Here is a 20582-nt window from a genome sequence, read left to right on the forward strand (position 1 = left end):
AGCACACGTACTGTGGTACTTCCCTTTTTCCTAACTTGACACTATTCAGATAGTAATCTGCCTTCCTGTTGTTGCCACCCAAGTGGATAACCTCACATTTATCCACATTAAACTGCATCTGCCATGCATCTGCTTAGTAACAGAAGTGGAAGAGGAAAACACAGTGTCGCGATCCCAGCATTTGTACGTTCTTAAAACTGTCACAAACGTTATCAACCAACACACACAAAAAATGCTGGTGAACGCAGCAGCATCTAAAATTGTCTTGAGCAACACATAACTGAAATACTTTACTTTCAACGGGCGAAAATTTAAAGTTAACAAAATATGTATTCCTACCTTGCCAACTTGTGTGTTGAGAGGTGAATGTAATCAGTTTTATTGATGACGTGGATAAATCTAACCAAAACAAAAGAATCGAAGTTATTGAATTAAATCAATTCTTGTTAAAAGTGTCCAAGTAAAAGGAGTTATTACCATTGTATCTTACTTTAAGCTTGCAACCTTAGTTCTGTTTTTAGCTCATATACCAATTACAAAGCTTTTATTTCAAATTAAAGTTCATAATTCCTATACACTAAACCAAGCTGGCTCAGAACAGATAGGAGAAAAAGTGATCGTTTTAAGGTGACGAGATATCTAGAGGGATTTCAATAACCTGAAGATGACAATACGAGTCAAACAGGCAACTAAATATTAATAAGATTTCTTTCAACTTTTGTTTTACATACTGTATTTAGATTATGAGGACACTCAGTCCTCGTTTATTGTCATTTAGAAATGCATGCATTAAAAAATGATACAAATGTTCCTCCAGAAAGATATCACAGAAACACAGGACAAACCAAGACTAAAACTGACAAACCACATAATTATAACATACAGTTACAACAGTGCAAAGCAATACAATAATTTGATAAAGAGCAGGCCATGGGCACGGTAAAAAAAAAGTCTCAAGTCCCGATAGTCCTATCATCTCACGCAGACGGTAGAAGGGAGAAACTCTCCCTGCATGAATCTCCAAGCGCCACAGACTTGCTGATGCATTGGAAGCACCCGACCGCAGCCGACTCTGAGTCTGTCCGCAAACTTCAAGCCTCCGACACCTAGCACCGAGCATCATCCCCTGCCGAGCGCTTTCGACCTCGCCCCGGCCGCCGAGCAGCAAGCAAAGCCGAGGAGTCGGGGCCTTCCCCTCCGAAGATTCTGGACCACACAGTAGCAGCGGCAGTGAAGCAGGCATTTCAGAAGTTTCACCAGATATTCCTCCGTGCTCTCATGTCTGTCTCCATCAAATCAGGATTGTGCACGGCACCCTACTTGACAGATAACAGATACCTTCACCGGAGTGGCCGCTACCCGTTGCATCATGCCACCATCTTCTCCTCCCTCACATTATTTACAAAATATGTATTCCTACCTAGCCAACTTGTGTGTTGAGAGGTGAACGTGCTCAGTTTTATTGATGCTGTGGATAAATCTAACCAAAACAGAACAGCAGAATAAAATTTAAAACCAAATTTCCTTAAAGTAGTATCATAGTCTTAATTATGACTGCACAGCATTCTTAGTTCAACTAAATCTAAAATTCTAAATTTAGTTTGAAAGTCTGTAAACTTTTGGATGGTTTTCATTCAATGAATGGCATGTTAAGGACATTGAAATTTACAAATGGGTAATACATTAATTTGAATGTTGTTGGATTAGCAACGCCGATCATGATATGGGATATCCCCTGGGATGTAGGTGCTCAAAGTCAAGTCAAAATTTCAGCCAACCTAATTTCATTTACCAGCACTTGGCCTATAGTCTTCTGCCTTTACAATTCAAGTGATCACTCAGAGATCTTTTAAATGATGTAGAAGTGTGCATCTCCACCACCTACTATTGCAGTGCATTTCACTCACCCTCTGGACGAAAAATTTTACTTTTAGTTCCCCAGTGACAATTTCTTAACCCTATGCCCTCTGGTTTTACACTTCTACTTTCTATCTGCCTTTCACCCATAGTGATTCAGTAGACAATCCCTCCATGACGTCCTCTCTTTCTGCAGCCTTGACACGATTGCTGATTAGCAAGGCCACTCCCTCACCTCTTTGTTAAACCTCCCTCCCCATTTCTTTTGAAACATATAAACCCTGAAACATCCAGCAGCCCTTGTGACAGCCTAGTCCCTGTAATGGTCTCAGCATTTTGATTCCAGACACTCTTCAACCATAAAGCATAACATTGCATTCTATGGTTTAGAAAATTGTCTAAGATAATGCATGTTAACCACACAAAATAAAAGTTTGTGAAAGCCAGAAGATTCTGGAATCTGGACCAAAAATTAAACATCTGCTGGAGGAAATCAGCAAGTCACAAACATCGATGGGGAGGTGGGGGACAGGAATAATCAACATTTCAGGTTGAGACCCGGCCTCAGAACTGAAAGTGAAGAAGGAATTTAGCCAGTGTAAAGATGAGATTTAAGACACAGGCCAGCTGGTGAGAGTTGAACAAGCAGTGGTAGAGGATAGTGGGCAGATGGTGTGAGGTAGGAAAGGAGGAGAGGTGGAGTTACGTTTCAGAAACAGACAAGTCAGAATTAGAATCAGGTTTATTATTACTGACACGTGTCATAAAATTTGTAGTTTTGTAGGGGCAAGACATAAAAATTACAAAAGTAATTAAATCACATGAAATAGGGGTGGTAATGGGCTCATGAATTGTTCAAAAATCTGAAGGCAGATGGGAATAAGCAGTTGCTAAAATGTTGAATGAGGATTTTCAGGTTCCTGTACATCCTCCTCAATGATAATAACGCACACAGGGAATGTCCCAGATGATGAGCTTACACAACAATGGATGCTCCTGTCCTAAGGATGTCTATGATGATGGGGGGAGTTGTACCCCTGATGGAAATGGCTGAGTCTATAATCCACTACAGCACCTTGCGATCCTGTGATAGGAGGCTCTATGATATAACCTGTTAGAGTATTCTCCACTCTAGTTGCATATGAAATCTCCTCAAACTCCTAATAAAGTAGAGCCAATGGCAATCCTTCTTGGTGATCATATCAATGTGTTGGGCCCAAAATCCTAAGATGCTGATGTCGTGGAACTGAAAGCTGCTCTCTCTTTCTAACATTGAGGGGTCAATGAGGACTGGTATTCATTCTCCTGACTTCCAGAGTTCTAGACACAGTTTATAAATAGGCCATACTAAATCTGGAACTAGGCATTGAGCCTGGTCATGTGGCAGATTTCTTTCAGGGTGAGTATTTCAGAAACCGTGACCACAGCTCCCTGACCTTTACCATAACCATGGACAAGAGCAGACAGTATGGAAATTTATTTAATTGGGGGAGAGCAAATTATGATTCTATTAGGTAGGAACTTGGGAGGGTAAATTGGAAATAGATGTGCACAACAGAACTGTGGAGATTCCTTCGGCAGCATCTGCACAGGGTTCTGTATAGGTTTTTCCCATCGAGGCAAGGAAATGACAATAGGAGGAAGGTACCAAGGTTGACAGGAGTTGCAGAACAATTAGTCAAAAGGAATAAAGAAGCATATTTATGATTAGAAAAGCAAGGATTAGGCTGGGTTCAGGAGAGTTACAAGGTAAATAGGAGGAAGCTTAGGCTTGTAAAGAAGGCAGGTATATGGGGTTGAGTTGAGTGGGATCTGCGATCAACCATGATGGAATGACAGAGCAGACTCGATGGGGTGAATGGCCTAATTCTGCTCCTAAGTCTTATTGTAATTGAAAATCTTACTGCTTTGGCATAGTGCTACTGTTTCCACTGTTTAAGAGAGCTTTACTTGGGGAAAAAATGTGCTAATAAACATATTGTTGTCGACCAGTGAGCACTAACATGCCTAGAAACGTGAGCAACCATGCTTACATAACTGTCAATATATGTACAAGATCAGCTGATGCCGTTGTAGAATTCTATTCTGTAATCAGCAGAATCAGCTTCAGTTTTTCAATTCGCAGTCAAAAACTGCACTATGATCAAACTATGTTCAAAACGTCTCTACTCTTGAAACGCAAGTTTTATACATACTACTTAACAATCATTTGCTTGAAGAATAAATCTATACCAGGAAGCTGAAATTTGATACCTTACCTTTTTTGATAACAGTGAGAATGATTGACACCTTGAAACTTCCTTCTGGAAAGGTGACTACTGAACATGTGTACGTTCCAGCAGCAGACTCTTGTACGTTTGTGATACAAATACTTGCCATTCCTTCAGTTGGTGATTGGGACTCAAATTTAACTGAATCCAGAAAGTGATAAATGCCATAATCCTTATTGGCAATTATGATCAATGAATGATTGAGTGAATGATCAATAGTCTCACCACTCCATTGGATCTGTAGAACTCTTGCGGTTTCCTGCCCTGATAGTATGCATTTTAAAGTGACGTTCTCGCCAACTGATGCAGTCACCTTTGGAACATACTCAATTTTAAGTCCTTGCATAGCTGCAAAACAAAAGTAATCCTATGATATGACAGGTAGAAAGTATAAGTAAATATTTAGAGTATACCTTTTTTGAAATGTTTGAAATAAAGGGAGATGCAAAGTTAGCTAATGAAGTCAGTTTGCAATTACAAAGTAAAAGACAGAAATGTATTCACTGATTGCAAATTGACAGAGTTTGTAACACAGAATGTAATTACCAAGCACTTACCCAACACGAAAATCATTTCTCTAAAATAGGAGACAGAAAAAGTACAAAGTGTACTGGTGAAGTGGTGCATGATATCAAATACTAACACCTCTGCCTATGTGAATAAATAAAAACATGAGTATATTTGTTTGGTTTGCCTACACTTGTTTTTCTGGACATTTTGAAGTGACCACCTAGTGCATACAATAATCTCTCAAATTGATAGCTCTTAGGTAGGATTTCAAAGATATTTTGTTACCTTCGAACAGCTTTGGAGAGTCACTTAGTAGCCAGAGCAGAAGTAGAGATTATGGAGTAAAGACAAATTTAACTTTACTTGATTTGACTTCAAGGAATGCTTATGCTGCCATTCCAGGTTCTCCTCTCAGATCTCCCCTACTTGATGAAAAATACCTCCCCCACATCCCACCCACCCCAACTTATCCAACTGGCAACAGACCTCAGCTACTTGCTTCATTTAAATGGGACAACCATTGATGTGAAAAAAGCATCTCTCAACTTCACTTCACTTCACTTTAATGGCCATTACAAGAAAATCAAGTATGCAGTATAGGCTATTCAATATATACATGGCCCCAAATAGTTTCCACAACCATAGTTCCCACCATTTGAGAAGACAATAGTATTCCCAGAGGTGCAAGGATAAAGTGGTTTGCAGTAAATTCCTGTTATCAGTTAATTAAGGCAGTGCTTCTTTGGGACAATTCTTAAAGAACAAAAATGAATTGAGAAAATACCTGAGATTCCCTTGTTTATTTGGGTTACCATGTCACCTAAATTGGGACAAGAGACTGTTGCTGAAGAGTTTCTAACTGGAGTCAGTCGTGTGTACTTGTGCGGCTGATAGATACTAGTTTATAAACAGCATCAGTTGTACATGCTTGTGTTATGTTATCTGTTTGGGTAGATGGATCCCAATTCAAAAAGCAGTGTTTTGATAATTGTGTCTTCTTTTGGATTTTAAAAAAAAGTCACTCTTGCCAAGATGCCATGAGAAGATTTGACACTAGCGAAAGCATTTACCCTACTGGACCAAATTAAAACCATCTGCGAAAAACCACTCATCGTCAACTGCAGAGACAACTGGAGTGCTAAATCTACTACTGTATGCTTGATACATCAGCAAGATAAACTGCAAGAAGAATGGACTACATGAGGGACAACAGGGAATATCGCAAAAACAAAAGCAGGAAGATAAGATAAAGTATGCAGTATTTACATATTACTATTTAACTCCTGGCATAATTTACATATTACTATTTAACTATTTATGGTTTTATTACTATTTATTACTTATGGTGCAACTGTAACGAAAACCAATTTTCCCTGGGATCAAGGAAGTATGACTATGACTATGACTATGACTACTAAAACAGATGGTTGGTTATCTTGATGGAAATGTTGGCACCACATTAAATTCAAGAAAGCACATGGCGAGAAAGGTAGTGCTGTAGCTGTAAGTGTAGAAACACAGAAATCAACAAAACTCCCAATCTGCTTCAAAATTTTTGTGCGAATGATATCAACAATGCTGATGAAACAGGCCTATTTTTAAATCTTGCCATGTCAAATGGTTCCCTTGGCTATTAATACACACTGTTTCAAAGAAAGTAATGGATTTGCAGGCACAAGGTGAATTTTGTTCATTTACAAAGAACAGATAAATTCCTCCATTGATAAATTTTATAAACTAATACAGTTTTATAGTATTGTAATAGTAGTATTGCTTGTGCTGTTTTTTATATATTTCATTTAAATACACAATTTTCTACTCAGTTAAACTTTTTTCCATACCTTTAACTATTTCCATGACAATTCAGCTAATTGAGGTGGCCACTTAATTGGGCCAAAATATACTGGACCAATGTGCCCCAATTAACCAGAATGCACTGAATTTTGTTTTAGGATTATAGAGAACTATACCACAATACAGGCCCTTTGGCCCATGATGTTGTGCAAACATTTTAACGTACTCTATGATCAATCCACCCCTTCTCTCCTACTTAGCCTTCCCTTTTTCAATCACCCATGTGCCTATACAAGAGTTTTTTTTTAAAGCCCCAATGTATTACCTCTACAATCACCCTGGCAGGGCATTCCATGAACCCACCACTCAGCAAAAAAGAACTTACTTCTGATATACCGCCCCCCCAACACTTTCTTCAATCACCTTAAAATTATGTCCCCTCATATTAGCCATTTCCACCCTGGGGAAAAGTCGGCATTTGCCTTCCTCACCACTGACTCTACCTGCAAGTTAACCTTTAGGGTGTTCTGCACAAGGACTCCCAAGTCCCTTTGCTTCTCAGATTTTTGGAATTTCCCCCCATTCAGACACACACATATCTGTACTGTGAAATGTGCTTGCTGATTGTTTTTGTAATATATATATATATATATATATATATATATATATAATATACAAACTGCTGTATGTGAACTCTCATGTGGTGTTACTAATTGAGTGGCATAGAATTAACCCATTAACTACCACATCTCCTCTTAGAAAAAAAAAGAAAAACTAGGCATGTACTTCTTGTCTATAGAAGTGTATTGAAATTAGACAGTCAATTATAGTCAGAGAAACTGAGGAATTCAGTTCACTTTACCCATAGTGTGCAACTTATGTTCCTTACGTAAACAAAAGAAACTGCCAGCATTATAACTGTCGCTCTTTGCTTTTAATGGTCTGTTTTCCACCTGTTTTCCCCAATCTTTTCTTTTTAAGAACAGTTTCATTTTGTGAAGTGCTTTCAACATTAGAACTCTTCTTAAAAAAAAGCACCAAATCTGATGGAGGTAAGGGTAGGTGAGCTGAACACTCCAGCAATGTGGAGGGGCTCAGTCCCTAGCAAAGGCTTTGAATTCTGAGCAGCTGAATTGTGGACCATTATCAGACAAGTGTCTCTGGTATTCCATGTTGAGCAAATACAGCTTTCAGGTGCTGTATAATGGGTACTGAGGATGTAGGGGACAGCCTGGACACCTTAACGTCCCCTGAGTAGCAGACATCCCACCTCTCCCGAAGTTCCAGGAGTCTCCCGCATATTAATAGTGGCTCCCTGATGCCCGCAATTTATATACAATATCCCAGAAATCAATTTTTTGAGACCAAGTGAGAGAGCACAAGAACAAGAGAGAGAGAGAGCAAGAGCAAGAACAAGAGCATGTGAGAGAGAGAGAGAAAGAGAGAGAGAGAGCACGCGCCATGGCAGAGTGTTCCAAAAAAAGAAAATATAAAACGTACGTCACCCCAGACTACCCTAAAGTATACCCCTGCCTAATAGGGGTCAAAAATAATGACAGTGTTGCTCGCTGCACTGTTTGCAACAGTGACTTTTCTATTGCCCATGATGGGTTAAGACTGTACAAGACATGTTGAGGTGAGTTTAACAGGTGCCATTCGTTCATTAGCATAGCTAACGTTATTTAAACTAGCTGGCTAGCTGCTAAGAAGCTACTCTACTGCAGACATTCCACCACTCCCAGAAGTTCCAGGAGTCTCCCACAAATTGATGGTGCTACCTCCCTGAAATGAGTTTTTGCAGGGTGGGATGTCTGACCTTCTGTTTAGTTTCCAGTCTGAAATATCAACAAAAGCCAAATTCCCGTTTAGTTAGATATTCATCAGAATAACCTTTGGTACTCCAATTCCTCTAACTAATTAGATCTAGTGTTATTCTCTATTTAAAAGTTTACAGACTAACCTTTCCTTTTACTTATCCCTGGTTAGTCAGAAAACCAAATATAATTCCTATTCTCAAGTATTATAGTTAACTTCAGTTTCAGTTCCAGGCAGTATATCTACAAGCTTAAATTCAAATTCAAAAATTATATTATCTATACAGCTTAACTCTTTTCACGACAATTTTACAAAATCATAACTTCTAAACAAAGTAATTCTCATTCAGTAACTCATCACAGTCTTTGCAAAAATAGTCAGTTCTTGCCGAAAATCAAATTTGGATTCTTCGAATGAAAATAAACTTGTATCTCTGGTAGCAGCAGAGATACAGAGGAGCAGATTGGGAGGCAGATTTTGGAAAGGTGCAAAAATAACAGGGTTGTTATCATGGGTGACTTTAACTTCCCTAATATTGATTGGCACCTGATTAGTTCGAAGGGTTTAGATGGGGCAGAGTTTGTTAAGTGTGTCCAGGATGGATTCCTGTCACAGTATGTGGACAGGCCGACCAGGGGGTATGCCATACTAGATCTAGTACTAGGTAATGAACCGGGTCAGGTCACAGATCTCTCAGTGGGTGAGCATCTGGGGGACAGTGACCACTGCTCCCTCGCCTTTATAATTATCATGGAAAAGGATAGAATCAAAGAGGACAGGAAAATTTTTAATTGGGGAAAGGCAAATTATGAGGCTATAAGGCTAGAACTTGCGGGTGTGAATTGGAGTGATGTTTTCGCAGGGAAATGTACTATGGACATGTGGTCGATGTTTAGAGATCTCTTGCGGGATGTAAGGGATAAATTTGTCCCGGTGAGGAAGATAAAGAATGGTAGGGTGAAGGAACCATGGGTGACACTGAGGTGGAAAATCTAGTCAGGTGGAAGAAGGCAGCATACATGAGGTTTAGGAAGCAGGGATCAGATGGGTCTATTGAGGAAAATAGGGAAGCAAGAAAGGAGCTTAAGAAGGGGCTGAGAAGAGCAAGAAGGGGACATGAGAAGGCCTTGGCGAGTAAGGTAAAGGAAAACCCCAAGGCATTCTTCAATTATGTGAAGAAAAAAAGGATGACAGGAGTGAAGGTAGGACTGATTAGAGATAAAGGTGGGAAGATGTGCCCTGGAGGCTGTGGAAGTGAGCGAGGTCCTCAATGAATACTTCTCTTTGGTATTCACGAATGAGAGGGAACTTGATGATGGTGAGGACAATATGAGTGAGGTTGATGTACAGGAGCATGTTGATATTAAGGGAGAGGAGGTGTTGGAGTTGTTAAAATACATTAGGACAGATAAGTCCCCGGGGCCTGACGGAATATTCCCCAGGCTGCTCCACGAGGCAAGAGAAGAGATTGCTGAGCCTCTGGCTAGAATCTTTATATCCTCATTGTCCACGGGAATGGTACCGGAGGATTGAAGGGAGGCAAATGTTGTTCCCTTGTTCAAAAAAGGTAGTAGGGATAGCCCAGGTAATTATAGACCAGTGAGCCTTATGTCTGTGGTGGGAAAGCTGTTGGAAAAGATCCTTAGAGATGGGATCTATAGATATTTAGAGAATCATGGTCTGATCAGGGACAGTCAGCATGTCTTTGTGAAGGACAGATCGTGTCAAACAAGCCTGATAGAGTTCTTTGAGGAGGTGACCAGGCATATAGATGAGGGTAGTGCAGTGGATGTGATCTAGTGATTTTAGTAAGGCATTTGACAAGGTTCCACACGGTAGGCTTATTCAGAAATTTAGAAGGCATGGGATCAAGGGAAGTTTGGCCAGGTGGATTCAGAATTGGCTTGCCTGCAGAAGGCAGAGGGTGGTGGTGGAGGGAGTACATTCAGATTGGAGGATTGTGACTAGTGGTGTCCCACAAGGATCTGTTCTGGGACCTCTACTTTTCGTGATTTTTATTAACGACCTGGATGTTGGGGTAGAAGGGTGGGTTGACAAGTTTGCAGACGACACAAAGGTTGGTGGTGTTGTGAGTAGTGTAGAGGATTGTCAAAGATTGCAGAGAGACATTGATAGGATGCAGAAGTGGGCTGAGAAGTGGCAGATGGAGTTCAACCCGGAGAAGTGTGAGGTGGTACACTTTGGAAGGATAAACTCCAAGGCAGAGTACAAAGTAAATGGCAGGATACTTGGTAGTGTGGAGGAGCAGAGGGATCTCGGGGTACATGTCCACAGATCCCTGAAAGTTGCCTCACAGGTGGATAAGGTAGTTAAGAAAGCTTATGGGGTGTTAGCTTTCATAAGTCGAGGGATAGAGTTTAAGAGTCGCGATGTAATGATGCAGCTCTATAAAACTCTGGTTAGGCCACACTTGGAGTACTGTGTCCATTTCTGGTCGCCTCACTATAGGAAGGATGTGGAAGCATTGGAAAGGGTACAGAGGAGAGTTACCAGGATGCTGCCTGGTTTAGAGAGTATGCATTATGATCAGAGATTAAGGGATCTAGGGCTTTACTCTTTGGAAAGAAGGAGGATGAGAGGAGACATGATAGAGGTGTACAAGATAATAAGAGGAATAGATAGAGTGGATAGCCAGCGCCTCTTCCCCAGGGCACCACTGCTCAATACAAGAGGACATGGCTTTAAGGTAAGGGGTGGGAAGTTCAAGGGGGATATTAGAGGAAGGTTTTTTTACTCAGAGAGTGGTTGGTGCGTGGAATGCACTGCTTGAGTCAGTGGTGGAGGCAGATACACTAGTGAAGTTTAAGAGACTACTAGACAGGTATATGGAGGAATCTAAGGTGGGGGCTTATATGGGAGGCAGGGTTTGAGGGTCGGCACAACTTTGTGGGCCAAAGGGCCTGTACTGTGCTGTACTATTCTATGTTCTATGTTCTATATCCAACCGTATTAAATATTCTGAGTCATTTCACATTTCCTTCCCGCGCTGGTTCTTCATCTGGGAGGTTCGCCATCTTGGTTTGTCAAATGAAGCAGTTGATTATCCACAGGAAGTCAATTCACAAACTTGTACAAAACTTGACCAAATTCCTTGGTATGATTTTGCAGAACTGATTCCCAATTACATAGTCGAGATTTTGGACACTGGTCTCTGCTGATATTGTATCGATATTGCTGCTGCGTGTCATAGCTGTAGCTTCAATAAATCTTTTATCGCTATTGTCCCTCCTCCAGGGGTTTCACCCTGAGGGTTTCAAGTTAGTAGGGTAAAGATACTCACTACTATTTTGAGCAACACACATCAAAGTTGCTGGTGAACGCAGCAGGCCAGGCAGCATCTCTAGGAAGAGGTACAGTCGACATTTCAGGCCGAGACACTTCATCGGGACTAACTGAAGGAAGAGTTAGTAAGAGATTTGAAAGTGGGAGGGGGAGGGGGAGATACAAAATGATAGGAGAAGACAGGAGGGGGATGGATGGAGCCAAGAGCTGGACCGGTGATTGGCAAAGGGGATACAAGAGGATCAATGGACAGGAGGTCCGGGGAGAAAGACAAGTGGTGGGGAAAACAGAGGATGGGCAAGTGGTATAGTCAGAGGGACAGAGGGAGAAAAAGGAGAGTGAGAGAAAGAATGTGTGTATAAAAATAAATAACGGATGGGGTACAAGGGGGAGGTGGGGCATTAGCGGAAGTTAGAGAAGTGGATGTTCATGCCATCAGGTTGGAGGCTACCCAGACGGAATATAAGGTGTTGTTCCTCCAACCTGAGTGTGGCTTCATCTTTACAGTAGAGGAGGCCATGGATAGACATGTCAGAATTGGAATGGGATGTGGAATTAAAATGTGTGGCCACTGGGAGATCCTGCTTTCTCTGGCGGACAGAGCGTAGGTGTTCAGTAAAGCCGTCTTCCAGTCTGCATCGGGTCTCGCCAATATATAGAAGGCCACATCTGGAGCACCGGACGCAATATCTCACCCCAGCCGACTCACAGGTGAAGTGACACCTCACCTGGAAGGACTGTTTGGGGCCCTGAATGGTGGTAAGGGGGGATGTGTAAGGGCATGTGTAGCACTTGTTCCACTTACCAGGATAAGTGCCAGAAGGGAGATCAGTGGGGAGGGATGGGGGGGACTAATGGACAAGGGAGTCGCTTAGGGAGTGATCCCTGCAGAAAGCAGGGGGGGAGGGAAAGATGTGCTTAGTGGTGGGATCCCATTGGAGGTGGCGGAAGTTACACAGAATAATATGTTGGACCCGGAGGCTGGTGGGGTGGTAGGTGAGGACCAGTGGAACCCTATTCCTGGTGGTGTGGCAGGAGGATGGAGTGAGAGCAGATGTGCATGAAATGGGGGAGATGCGTTTGAGAGTAGAGTTGATAGTGGAGGAAGGGAAGCCCCTTTCTTTAAAAAAGGAGGACATCTCTCTTGTCCTGGAATGAAAAGCCTCATCCTGAGAGCAGATGCGGCGGAGACAGAGGAATTGCGAGAAAGGGATGGCGTTTTTGCAAGAGGCAGGGTGAGAAGAGGAATAGTCCAGATAGCTGTGAGAGTCAGTAGGCTTATAGTAGACATCAGTGGATAAGCTGTCTCCAGAGACAGAGACAGAAAGATCTAGAAAGGGGAGGAAGGTGTTGGAAATGGACCAGGTAAACTTGAGGGCAGGGTGAAAGTTGGAGGCAAAGTTAATGAAGTCAACGAGCTCAGCATGCGTGCAGGAAGCAGCGCCAATGCAGTCGTCGATGTAGCGAAGGAAAAGTGGGGGACAGATACCAGAATAGGCACGGAACATAGATTGTTCCACAAAGCCAACAAAAAGGCAGGCATAGCTAGGACCCATACGGGTGCCCATAGCTACACCTTTAGTTTGGAGGAAGTGGGAGAAGCCAAAGGAGAAATTATTAAGAGTAAGGACTACTTCCACTAGACGGAGCAGAGTGGTGGTAGAGGGGAACTGATTAGGTCTGGAATCCAAAAAGAAGCGGAGAGCTTTGAGACCTTCCTGATGGGGGATGGAAGTATATAGGGACTGGACATCCATGGTGAAAATTAAGCGGTGCGGGCCAGGGAACTTAAAATCATCGAAAAGTTTAAGAGCGTGAGAAGTGTCACGAACATAGGTAGGAAGGGATTGAACAAGGGGGGATAAAACCGTGTCGAGGTATGCAGAAACGAGTTCAGTGGGGCAGGAGCAAGCTGAGACAATAGGTCTGCCAGGACAGGCAGGTTTGTGGATCTTGGGTAGGAGGTAGAAACGGGAAGTGCGAGGTGTGGAAACTATAAGGTTGGTAGCAGTGGATGGGAGATCCCCAGAGCGGATAAAGTCGGTGATGGTGTGGGAGACAATGGCCTGGTGCTCCTTAGTGGGGTCACGATCGAGGGGTAAATAAGAGGAGGTATCTGCGAGTTGTGGCTGTGCCTCGGCAAGGTAGAGGTCAGTACGCCAGACTACAACAGCACCCCCCTTATCGGCGGGTTTAATAGTAAGGTTAGGAATATTGCGGAGGGAGTGGAGAGCACAGCGTTCCGAAGGAGTGAGGTTGGAATAGGAACAAGGTGCGGTGAAGTCGAGACAGTTGATGTCCCGTCGGCAGTTAGCGATAAAGAGATTCAGAGCAGGCAGAAGACCAGAGCGGGGTGTCCATGAAGAAGAGGAGAGTTGAAGACGGGAGAAGGGGTCATCGGTGGGGGTGGAAGAGTCCTTGCTGAAGAAGTAGGCTCGGAGACGGAGACGGCTGAAGAAGAGCTCCGCATTGTGGTGAACATGGAACTCGCTGAGGTGTGGGCGAAGGGGGACAAAGGTGAGGCCCTTACTGAGAACAGAGCGTTCTGCCTCCGACAGTTGAAGGTCGGAGGGTATGATAAAGACCCGGCACGGATGAGAGCTGGGATCAGAGCGGGGAGGAGGGAGGCTGGAGGTGTCAATGGAGAGGGGAGGGTTGGGGTAAGAGGAAGATGGAACCTCTGAGGACCCAGGAGCTGACGATGGGATCTGAAGGAGACGGGTTTGCAGAGTATTGGAGGGGGAAGGGGAGACGGGAGTCACAATAGTAGCACATAAAGACCCAGCCTGGAGTTCAAGGCTGGAGTCGCAGTTGGTGGTTGCGCAATCGCTTTGAAGGTGTCCATGGTCCTTGCTGGAGTCCGGGTTTTGAATATGCCCTGAGATGTTGGAGCCGGTGAGATCAATAGCGGATGGGGTACGAGGGGGAGGTGGGGCTCTATATATTGGCGAGACCCGACGCAGACTGGGAGACCGCTTTGCTGAACACCTCGCTCTGTGCGCCAGAGAAAGCAGGATCTCCCAGTGGCCACACATTTTAATTCCACTTCCTATTCCCATTCTGACATGCCTATCCACGGCCTCCTCTACTGTAAAGATGAAGCTACACTCAGGTTGAAGGAACAACACCTTATATTCTGTCTGGGTAGCCTCCAACCTGATGGCATGAACATCAACTTCTCTAACTCCCGCTAATGCTCCACCTCCCCCTCGTACCCCATCCTCTATTTATTTTTATACACACATTCTTTCTCTCACTCTCCTTTTTCTCCCTTTGTCCCTCTGACTATACCCCTTGCCCATCCTCTGTGTTCCCCCCCCCACCGTCTTTCTCCCCGGACCTCCTGTCCCATGATCCTCTCATATCCCCTTTGCCAATCACCCATCTAGTTCTTGGCTCCATCCCTCCCCCTCCTGTCTTCTCCTATCATTTTGTATCTCCCCCTCCCCCTCCCACTTTCAAATCTCTTACTAGCTCTTCCTTCAGCTAGTCCTGACAAAGGGTCTCGGCCTGAAACCTCGACTGTACCTCTTCCTAGAGATGCTGCCTGGCCTGCTGCGTTCACCAGCAACTTTGATGTGTGTTGCTTGAATTTCCAGCATCTGCAGAATTCCTGTTGTTAGCACCTCGTATAATTTAATTTTCTCAGAGTGCGGTGACTAGTCACACACTGCAAGACCAGCGTTACAAAGGTCTGAGATCGCGAGCTCCTTTTGGAACAGCTGGAGTCGCCGCACATCCATGCTCACAGATTTTGATTTTGATCATGATTTTGCTGCAGATTTGGTCCTTTTCCAACTCAGAGTGAATTTTGTCCTGTTTACTGCGATGCGCATACCTGAGCCAAGTAGATATTGACGTCTTTGACGTATTGACGTCAAAAGCAGAGTCAGCTTTTGTCCACTCACTTTTGCATGGCATCCCTGACAGTGTCTGGTTTGTGAAAGATTTGCCGGGGACATGTTCAACATCATTACAGTATCACATAAGCTTCATTCTGAATCTTTGCGGAATTGAAGTCAAGTCATCCAAGCATTTTGAGCTGAGGAGGCTGACAAGTGGCTTGTGGTCTGTTTCAAGTAGGAACTTAGTGCCTATCAAGTAGCAGCTGAAGTGTTCATATGCCCATGAGAGCCAGAGAATAGCACAGGAATAGGCCATTCAGCAATGTTTATCAAACCAGCTAAAAATCAGATTAAAAGCACCCAAACACTAATCCCTCCTACCTACACCATATCCATAACCCTCTGTCTTCTTATCATGCGCCTACCTAAACACATCTCAAAATCCTGTAATATATTTGCCTCTATCACCATACCAGGCAGCACATTTATTACTTACTTTACTACTTCATTGTCGCCAAACAATTGATACTAGAGCGTACAATCATCACAGTGATATTTGATTCTGCTCTTCGTACTCCCTGGAGTACAAATCGATAGTAGGGTCCTTGTCCTTAACAGTAGACTGTCTCCTTGCATATGCCCCACCGAGATGCAACACCTCAGTTATCTGGATTAAACTCCATCTGCCACTTCTCAGCCCACATCTACAACCAATCTATATTATGCTGTATTCTTTGCCAGTCTTCTAAACTATCCACAACACCACCACTCTTGTATCATCTGCATATTTACTAATCCACCCATCTACATTTTCATTCAGGTCATTTATATACATGAGAAACAGCAGATCCCTGTGGAACACCACTAATTACAGACCTTCAACTCAAATAAGTCCCTTAACCATTACCCTCTGTCATCTATGGGCACGCCAGTTCTGAATCCAAACAGCCAATTGTGTGGATCCCATGCATCTTAATCTTCTGAATTAGCCTCCCATGAGGAAACACCTCACTAAAAATAAAATGATTGATGTAGACAACATCCACTGCCCTACCCTCATCAGTCTCTCTTCACCTTGTCAGTTTTGTTAGATCAACACAGATCCTCACTGAACTATCTGGCTTTGGAACAGGAAAAAAGCTCACACACCAGTCAGGAGGTCCATTCACTGGTTATGATGTCAAACACCTCATTCTCTGGAGTTCCGCTTTGACTTTGTTCATCAATGGGACTGGTATACACCTTGCTGTGCTCAGAGAGTAGGGTGCTACTCCAAGCCTCAGTGGGATAAGGTACTCTTCTTTCAGTACCCCCAGGCCTATGAACAACTCTGGGTACTTCTGCCACTGAACATTGTTTAGCAAATCCAGCCTTGCAATGAGGTTCAGCTTCTCGATGAGATGTTGTCCCAGCAGTGGTGAGAAGGGATTCTGAACAACATCAATATCCCCTATTAACTGGATCTCATTTTTACGATGGAAGTTGTAAACATTCCTTTCATGGTGAGCTTGTGTTCCCCTGGTCCCATGAGCACTTTGTTGTGTTTAGCTGTTTCTGAACAGACATTCAGAGATGGCTGTGACATCTGCCCCAGTGTCCATTTGAACTTCACTGCCTCATTTTGCAACTGAATCAAAGTTCACCAACGCACATCAAAGTTGCTGGTGAACGCAGCAGGGCAGGCAGCATCTCTAGGAAGAGGTACAGTCGACGTTTCAGGCCGAGATCCTTCGTCAGGACTAACTGAAGGAAGAGTTAGTAAGAGATTTGAAAGTGGGAGGGGGAGGGGGGGATCCAAAATGATAGGAGAAGACAGGAGGGGGAGGGAAGGAGCCAAGAGCTGGACAGGTGATTGGCAAAAGGGATATGAGAGGATCATGGGACAGGAGGCCTAGGGAGAAGGAAAAGGGGGAGGGGGGGAACCCAGAGGATGGGCAAGGGGTATAGTCAGAGGGAGAAAAAGGAGAGAGAGAGAGAAAGAATGTGTGCATATAAATAAATAACGGATAGGGTACGAGGGGGACATGAGGCATTAGCTGAAGTTAGAGAAGTCAATGTTCATGCCATCAGGTTGGAGGCTACCCAGACGGAATATAAGGTGTTGTTCCTCCAACCTGAGTGTGGCTTCATCTTTACAGTAGAGGAGGCCGTGGATAGACATACAGTAGAGGAACCAGAGGAACCATAGTTCACCAGCCTTGTCTATTTGAATCTAGAGCCCAAGGAAAGCTCTCACTTGTGTGAATCAGGGTCTTATTTGACCTGGAGAAGTATTTTTGAGTGAGTGAAGCTGGCTTTTATAATGGCCAACTCTACTGCATTGGTGGCAATTGACTTCTTTTGCTGGACAGAGCTCGGACATGGAAAGGAGACTTGCCACATCTCCTGCAGTTGGACTTTTTATCTGCTGTTTTGTTTGAGCTGAGGTCTACTGTCACCCCTTTCTGTAGTCTTTGTCAGCACCTTGTTTGTACAGCTTCTAGCTTTACCTCAGTAATCAGTTCCCCTCTACCACCACTCTGCTCCAACTAGTGGAATTAGTCCTTACTCTTAATAATTTCTCCTTTGGCTCCTCCCACTTCCTCCAAACTAAAGGTGTAGCTATGGGCACCCGTATGGGTCCCAGCTATGCCTGCCTTTTTGTTGGCTTTGTGGAACAATCTATGTTCCATGCCTATTCTGGTATCTGTCCCTCACTTTTCCTTCGCTACATCGACGACTGCATTGGCGTTGCTTCCTGCACGCATGCTGAGCTCGTTGACTTTATTAACTTTGCCTCCAACTTTCACCCTGCCCTCAAGTTTACGTGGTCCATTTCTGACACCTCCCTCCCCTTTCTAGATCTTTCTGTCTCTATCTCTGGAGACAGCTTATCTACTGATGTCTACTATAAGCCTACTGACTCTCACAGCTATCTGGACTATTTCTCTTCTCACCCTGTCTCTTGCAAAAATGCCATCCTCTTCTTGCAATTCCTCCATCTCCGCCGCATCTGCTCTCAGGATGAGGCTTTTCATTCCAGGACGAGGGAGATGTCCTCCTTTTTTAAAGAAAGGGGCTTCCGTTCCTCCACCATCAACTCTGCTCTCAAACGCATCTCCCCCATTTCACGCACATCTGCTCTCACTCCATCTTCCCGCCACCCCACTAGGAATAGGGTTCCCCTGGTCCTCACCTACCACCCCACCAGCCTCCGGGTCCAACATATTATTCTCTGTAACTCCCACCACCTCCAACGGGATCCCAGCACTAAGCACATCTTTCCCTCCCCCCCTCTGCTTTCCACAGGGATCGCTCCCTACGCGACTCCCTTGTCCATTCGTTCCCCCCCCCATCCCTCCCCACTGATCTCCCTCCTGGCACTTATCCTTGTAAGCGGAACAAGTGCTATACATGCCCTTACACTTCCTCCCTTACCACCATTCAGGGCCCCAGACAGTCCTTCCAGGTGAGGCGACACTTCACCTGTGAATCAGCTGGGGTGATATACTGCATCCAGTGCTCCCGATGTGGCCCTCTATATATTGGCGAGACCTGACGCAGACTAGGAGACCGCTTTGCTGAACACCTACGCTCTGTCCGCCAGAGAAAGCAGTATCTCCCAGTGGCCACACATTTTAATTCCACATCCCATTCCCATTCTGACATGTCTATCCACGGCCTCCTCTACTGTAAAGATGAAGCCACACTCAGGTTGGAGGAATAACACCTTATATTCCGTCTGGGTAGCCTCCAACCTGATGGCATGAACATTGACTTCTCTAACTTCCGCTAATGCCCCACCTCCCCCTTGTACCCCATCCGTTATTTATTTTTATACACACATTCTTTCTCTCACTCTCCTTTTTCTCCCTGTCCCCCTTGCCCATCCTCTGGGTTCCCCCCACCCCTTGTCTTTCTCCCCAGACCTCCTGTCCCATGATCCTCTCATATCCCCTTTGCCTATCACCTGTCCAGCTCTTGGCTCCATCCCTCCCCCTCCTGTCTTCTCCTATCATTTTGTATCTCCCCCTCCCCCTCCCCCTCCCCCTCCCCCTCCCACTTTCAAATCTCTTACTAACTCTTCCTTCAGTTAGTCCTGACGAAGGGTCTCAGCCTGAAATGTCGACTGTACCTCTTCCTAGAGATGCTGCCTGGCCTGCTGCATTCACCAGCAACTTTGATGTGTGTTTATTGTTTTTGTGCCTGAGTTCTGCTTTCTGCCTGACCATAGTAATAGCTTTCCAGTGAGAGATTTGCCTGCATCTGAAGTCTCTCTGTCCATTTGGCGTCTAGTACCCAGACAACAGTCCTGTCTCCTATGATCTCACCTCTCAGATTTCCATATGCACAGTTGTCTGTGACAGGGCATACAGACATCCCAACCTGCAAAAACTCATTTCAGGGAGGTAGCACCATCAATTTGCGGGAGACTTCCCAGAGAGGTGGGATGTCTGCAATAAAGTAGCTCCTTAGCAGCTCGCCAGCTAGTTTAAATAACGTTAGCTATGCTAATGAACGAATGACACCTGTTAAACTCACCTCAACACGTCTTTTACAGTCTTAACCCACCATGGGTTATAGAAAAGTCACTGTTGCAAACAGTGCAGCGAGCAACACTGTCATTAATTTGACCCCTATTAGGCATGGGTACACTTTACTGTAGTCTGGGGTGACGTACGTTTTATATTTTCTTTTTTTGGAACACTCTGCCATTGACTTTTTTTGGAACTTTCTCACTCTTGCTCTTGCTCTCGCTTGCTCTCTCTCGCACACGCACTCTCTCGCTCGTAGTCTGTCTCACGCTTGCTTTCTCGCACTTACTTTCTCTCGTGGTTGCTCTCATTCGCGCTCGCTCCCTCTCTCGCACTCCCTCTCTCGCGTTTGCTTTCTCGTTCTTGCTCACTCTCTCCCGCTTGCTTTCTCGCTCTTTCTCTCTCGCGCTCTCTCTCTCTCTCGTGGTCGCGCTCTCTCGCGCTTGCTTTCTCGCTCTCTCTCGCGCGCGCTGTCTCTCGTGGTTGCTCTCATTCGCGCTCTTTCCCTTTCTCGCACTCACTCTCTCGCGTTTGCTTTCTCGTTCTTGCTCACTCTCTCGCGCTTGATTTCTCGCTCTTTCTCTCTCACGCTCTCTCTCTCTCGTGGTCTCTCTCACTCGCGCTCGCTCTCTCGCGCTTGCTTTCTGGCTCTCTCTCACTCGCGCTCACTCTCT

General features: G+C 44.4%; 1 protein-coding gene across 2 annotated transcripts in view; it reads right to left on the reverse strand.

The window, feature by feature from the left end:
- The window catches only part of si:ch1073-15f19.2 (T-cell surface protein tactile), a 74648-nt gene that overhangs the window by 42172 nt on the left and 11894 nt on the right, over positions 1 to 20582 (reverse strand). For both annotated transcript variants that reach the window (XM_063052801.1, XM_063052802.1), the window contains exons 2-3: positions 4116 to 4475; positions 340 to 399 (exon numbers count right to left, since the gene is read on the reverse strand). In XM_063052801.1, coding sequence (XP_062908871.1) covers positions 340 to 399; positions 4116 to 4475 — 420 coding nt within the window. The remainder of the gene's footprint in view (positions 1 to 339; positions 400 to 4115; positions 4476 to 20582) is intronic.

Source organism: Mobula hypostoma, chromosome 7, assembly GCF_963921235.1.
Source record: "Mobula hypostoma chromosome 7, sMobHyp1.1, whole genome shotgun sequence".
NCBI classification, from domain to species: Eukaryota; Metazoa; Chordata; class Chondrichthyes; order Myliobatiformes; family Myliobatidae; genus Mobula; species Mobula hypostoma.